At 38.4% G+C, this 6,000-nt stretch overlaps 1 protein-coding gene across 1 annotated transcript; it reads left to right on the top strand.

Annotated features, from left to right (window-relative positions):
• Positions 1–309: 309 nt before the first annotated feature.
• LOC120085589 (Ribosomal protein S5/Elongation factor G/III/V family protein) lies at positions 310–4,204 on the top strand. The gene is made up of 2 exons (XM_039041645.2): positions 310–574; positions 665–4,204. Exon 2 carries the CDS (start codon positions 870–872, stop codon positions 3,981–3,983), a length of 3,114 nt encoding a protein of 1,037 aa, XP_038897573.1. The 5' UTR covers positions 310–574; positions 665–869; the 3' UTR covers positions 3,984–4,204.
• Positions 4,205–6,000: the final 1,796 nt, after the last annotated feature.

Below are 6,000 nucleotides of genomic sequence, written 5' to 3'. Positions count from 1 at the left end.
ATTCTACTTTATTGTTTCTCCATAAATTATTTGTGCTAACATTTTCCAAACTTTATTTTATAAATTTACTTAGAATTTTAGAAAAAGAAATTGAAAACTCAATTTTTGTTTATAAATTTGTTTCCAATTTTATTTATTTATTTAAAGTTTATTTTACTTTCAAAGTCTTGTATCTCATAATTTTTCTTTTGCTCTTGTATCTAAACTTGGATAACATAATTTTTTTTTTTTTAAGAACGTAAAGAAATGCATGAATATATACATATCTTTTTTCCATTATACATGCATCTCACCCAACCACCGAAAAGTACATACATATTTAATTAATGATATAAAGAAAAAAGAAAAAAAGAAAAAAACACCCTAAATTCTACTCTCCCTTCTTCCAAACCCTTTTTCTTTCTTCTCCCTCCCATTGCCGCCGGCGGCAGGCTCAAAACCTTTTAACACAATTCTCATTTACCCTTTTCCATCTTCTCCACATCTCCATCGGCATCGCGCCGCCACGCACGACTGCCCACCGTTCTTCTGCTTGTCGCCGACTGCTCACTGCATGCCTCTGCTCGACGCCAAGGTCCCGCTACCCCAATCTCCTCCCCCTACTTTTTTTTTCTATTCATACCAAACACAGGGACTGATTTTGAATGCGTTCTGATTTATTCAGGGTTTCAAACAGAGGGATAGCCTGTGTGCAGCAACAGGATAAAACGCGCAGCTCATTCGCTTTTGTATTTGGAGGTCTGAGAAGCAACACGAGGGAACAAGATAAGCAATAATCTGCATATTGTAGAGTAAAAGAGAAGAATTTTTTGTTAATTTGATTTGTACGGATTTGTAATTTTAGGGTTCCCCCCTCAGCTCTAGATAAAATGGGTGATCTCGAAACTCAAAGAATTAGAAACATATGTATATTAGCACACGTCGATCATGGCAAAACGACACTTGCCGACCATCTTATCGCCGCCTCGGGGGGTGGTTTGATCCACCCAAAGATGGCGGGCCGCCTTCGTTTCATGGATTATCTTGATGAGGAACAAAGGCGGGCGATTACTATGAAGAGCTCTTCGATTGGTTTAAGGTACAAGGAATACTCTATCAATCTCATTGATTCGCCTGGCCATATGGATTTTTGTAGTGAAGTGTCGACTGCTGCTAGATTGAGTGATGGGGCATTGGTTTTAGTTGATGCTGTGGAGGGTGTGCACATTCAAACCCATGCCGTTTTACGACAGGCTTGGATTGAGAAGCTTACGCCGTGTTTGGTTCTTAATAAGATTGATAGGTTGATATGTGAGTTGAAGTTGAGTCCTATGGAAGCGTATACTCGTTTGTTGAGGATTGTTCATGAAGTTAATGGGATAATGAGTGCATACAAGTCCGAGAAATATTTGTCCGATGTGGATTCAATACTTGCAGGTTCTTCAGGTGATGTAAATGACGAGAACCTTGAGTTTGTTGAGGATGACGAAGAAGATACATTTCAACCACAGAAAGGGAATGTGGTGTTTGTGTGTGCTTTAGATGGGTGGGGTTTTGGAATTAATGAGTTTGCGGAGTTTTATGCTTCAAAGCTTGGGGCCAATGTATCGGCATTGAAGAAGGCGTTGTGGGGTCCACGGTATTTTAATCCAAAGACCAAGATGATCGTTGGAAAGAAGGCCATGGCTGGAGGAAGTAAAGCTCGGCCTATGTTTGTACAATTTGTGCTTGAAAGACTTTGGGAAGTTTATGGGGCTGCTTTAGAAACTGATGGGAATAAGGAGGTACTTCAAAAGGTTAATAGTACATTTAATTTGAATATACCAGCTCGAGAACTTTCGAACAAGGATCCGAAGGTGGTTCTTCAAGCTATTATGAGTCATTGGCTTCCTCTTTCAGATGCAATATTGTCAATGGTTGTAAACTGTATGCCTGACCCAATTACTGCCCAATCATTTCGAATATCACGGTTGCTTCCAAAGAGGGATATAGTTGATACTGGAGTTGACATCAATGTACTAACTGAAGCAGCTCTTGTTAAGAAATCCATTGAAGCTTGTGATTCGAGGCCTGAAGCTCCATTTGTTGCTTTTGTGTCTAAGATGTTTGCAGTTCCAGTTAAAATGCTTCCACGGAGGGAAAACTATGGTGAGAGTACTAATATTTCAGCTGAAGATGGTGGAGATGGTGAATCAGATGAGTGCTTTCTTGCATTTGCAAGGGTATTTAGTGGGGTTCTTTATTCTGGACAGAGAGTTTTTGTGCTTTCAGCTTTATATGACCCGACAAAAGGGGAATCAATGCACAAGCACATTCAGGAGGCTGAATTGCATTCATTTTATCTAATGATGGGCCAAGGCTTGAAACCAGTGACCTCAGTAAAAGCAGGAAACCTTGTAGCAATTCGTGGTCTTAGCCATCACATATTGAAAAGTGCAACTCTTTCATCCACAAGAAATTGCTGGCCTTTCTCAAGTATGGCATTCCAGGTTGCTCCTACTCTTAGAGTTGCACTTGAGCCATCTGATCCTGGAGATATAGGTGCATTGTTGAAAGGCTTAAGGCTTTTAAATCGAGCGGACCCTTTTGTAGAGGTAACTGTTTCAGCAAGGGGAGAGCATGTACTTGCTGCAGCAGGAGAAGTTCATCTCGAGAGATGCATAAAGGATTTGAAGGATAGGTTTGCCAGGGTAAGCTTGGAAGTCTCTCCACCTCTTGTATCGTATAAAGAGACGATTGAAGGAGAGGCTTCTAGCGTGTTGGACTATTTTAAGGTGTTGTCCGAAAGCACAGACTGTGTTACTAAGAAAACCCCAAATGGTAGATGTACCGTCAGAGTGCAGGTACTGAAACTTCCACCTGATCTTGCTAAAGTACTTGATGAAAATTCTGACGTATTGGGAGATATTGTTGGAGTCAAATTGGGGCAGAACTATAAAAACTTGGAAACAAAGAGATCAAGTATGAGGGAAAATGAGAATTTAATGGAAGTAGTAAAAAAACTAATAGCAGATGCAACATGTAGTGATATATCTTCAAAGGATGACCATGAAAGCAGTCGGGCTGACAAACACAATGCACTATGGTCGAAACTTCTTAAGCGAATTTGGGCACTTGGACCACAGCAGATTGGTCCTAACATTCTGATTAATCCAGATCCCAAAGTAAAGGATCCTGATTGTTCTGTTCTTATTCGGGGCTCACCTTATGCATCACAGAGATTGGGTTTTGTGGACGATTCCTTAAATGGTAACTTGGATCCTGAAACATCGTTGGAAGATGATACATCTTCTGCAGCATCACCGGAAGGAACTCAGACACTATGCATGGAAGCAGCATCTCTCGAGAACAGTGTTCTATCTGGGTTTCAGCTCGCTACATCAGCTGGGCCCTTATGTGATGAACCTATGTGGGGGTTGGCATTTATTGTTGAAGCCTCTATTTCTTCATTGTCTGGGAATTCAGATGAATTTGAATCTCCCTTTCAACCAGAGAACAATGCTATCTTTTCTGGTCAAGTTATGGCCGCTGTAAAGGATGCCTGTAGAGCAGCTGTACTTCAAAAGAAACCACGGCTTGTTGAAGCCATGTACTTCTGTGAATTGAATACTCCCACTGAGTATTTGGGTCCAATGTATGCTGTACTTGCACGAAGGCGAGCCAGAGTTTTGAAAGAAGAAATGCAGGAAGGTTCATCTTTGTTTACTGTGCATGCATATGTGCCCGTTTCAGAAAGCTTTGGTTTTGCAGATGAATTAAGGAGATGGACTTCTGGAGCAGCAAGTGCTCTTCTAGTTCTTAGCCATTGGGAAGAATTATGTGAAGATCCTTTTTTTATCCCCAAGACGGAAGAAGAAATAGAAGAGTTTGGAGATGGTTCAAGCGTGCTTCCTAACACAGCAAGAAAGCTCATTGATACTGTAAGACGGCGCAAGGGTCTTCCAGTGGAAGAAAAAGTTGTACAACATGCAACAAAGCAGAGAACTTTGGCCCGGAAAGTATAAAGATATTATTTGATTGTTTGTAGGAGTACTATAAGGCAATACATCTTTAGATCCTTATTTGAACATCATTTCTCTCTTTCTTCTTCTTTTCCTTTTGGGTGCCTGGAGAGTAGTGGGTGGACATAGTAGATGATACTTGTTGATTGTAAAATTATTGTTTGTGGAACACTTCCAACTTCCAATACGTTTTCATTTATAAAGTTTTGATCAGTTTTGAAACACTTTCAACTCCTCTCTCTTTTTTTTTCTTTTTTTTTTAAAGACAATTCTTTTTATTAATATTGTTTCCTTCAATACTATATAATTTAAGCATATGTTGTAACATCAATTTTGTTTCTTTTCCATAAGATTTTTTTCTTTTGTTAGCTAGGAAAGGTACAAAAGAAAAAAGAGGAGACAAATATTATCTCACTCCAGGCGAATGGAGTTTATAACTTCAGTTGGCATCTATCAAGGAAATTATAAATCCAATCTTTTTTATTTATACAGTAGCCATAAAATGTTCCTAGGCTTCAACTTTCCTGACTGACAGATTCCTGCTTACATGAGAGATTTTCAATCCTAATCCAAGATACTTCGTTTGTATGCGACCTGGTCAGTCTGGAGTCTGCTTCAAAATAATTTTTGGAGGTTGCTTCCTGGTATGTGGCCATCTGAGTCTTACTGAGGTTCGGAGTACAACACCTTTACCAGGTTGAAAGGTATAAATTGCGTTCATTTATTGCTTATGTTTGGAACATGTGTTCTTATTCCTTGGTTTTCTTTTCTTTTCTTTTTTCTTGGTTTTGCATTTTTTGTTTTGAGTGTAGTTGTGATATGCAATTGTAATTACAAATGGCTGCATTGTTTGTCCCCTCGTGTTTTTATAGGTTAATTTTAGTTACCAATTTGTAATTTAATTTTTCTGTGTTCTTTGGAATGGCTGCTTTCTGTGATGGCTATTGGATGCCTATAAAATTTATGTAAATAGAGAGAAACATTAGACAATTAGTACGAGACAGTTATTACATCAAAGAAATTTCTTGTTTAATATCAATAGAAGAAAACGTGAGATATTTTAAAGGTTTATGAAAGAATGATCGATCCAACAATGCTAAGCTAGATAGTCTTTACTGAGCTCAACAGTATGTTATCTTGTTCTCTATCACCCATTTAACGGCACATTGTTTTTTTTTTTGAGAAACTTGGTCTCCAGTTTGCTAGAAAGAGGGTTTGCAGAAGGACGATCGAGGAGTTATTTCATTTTTTTTTTTCCACCACTCCGAGTGAAATTAAGGTGTCTGCGGGAAAGCTAGTGTTTGTGCGGTTTTGTGGGTACTTTAGGAGGAGGAATAATAGGACCTTTAGAAGGCTTGATAGGGATGCGAGTGATGTTTAGTCTTTCATGAGGTTTTATACTTCTATTTGGGCCCTATCGATTAAGATTTTTTTGTAATTATTCTCTAGGTTTTATTTTACTCCAGTGGGGGAGCCCTTTCTTTTGTTACTCTCTTTTTATATATAGAAAACGTTCCTTTTGTATGTTGCCAAAGCATACCAGAAGCATGCTGTAAATTTATGGTGCTTTCCTATTTATTGAAATACATTTGATCATTTGATGGACTCTGCATAATTTCATGTCTTCAATGTGTTAGGAAATCCTTCCTAACAAGTGCAATACTCAAGAATATAGAATAAACTCAATAACAATTCAATTATAGAATTATAGTAAAATATATTGCATAATACTATAATGTTGCAAGCAAAATAAAATTACCCAGTAGAACAATGTCAAACCAGCACTTTCAAGAGGGCTGGAAATCCTCTCCCAATATTTCCAAAACTAGGAAATCCCACTAAATTCTTCACACCCTCCTACCACTCCCACTCCTTCTATTTATAGCCATATTCACTAACTAACTTCCAATCTAATTACTCTTATACCCCTTACTAATACTAATACCAATATTCTCCTAATAGTCCTACTATTTCTATACAAGGGGCCTTACACAATGTTGTTGCTGCTGCTCAACATTAC

This window comes from Benincasa hispida, chromosome 9, assembly GCF_027475165.1.
Source record: "Benincasa hispida cultivar pf3 chromosome 9, pf3_genome.v1.1, whole genome shotgun sequence".
Lineage (NCBI taxonomy): Eukaryota > Viridiplantae > Streptophyta > Magnoliopsida > Cucurbitales > Cucurbitaceae > Benincasa > Benincasa hispida.
The sequence above is the reverse complement of the archived record's forward strand: the minus strand, read 5'-3'. Positions and strand labels throughout refer to the sequence as shown.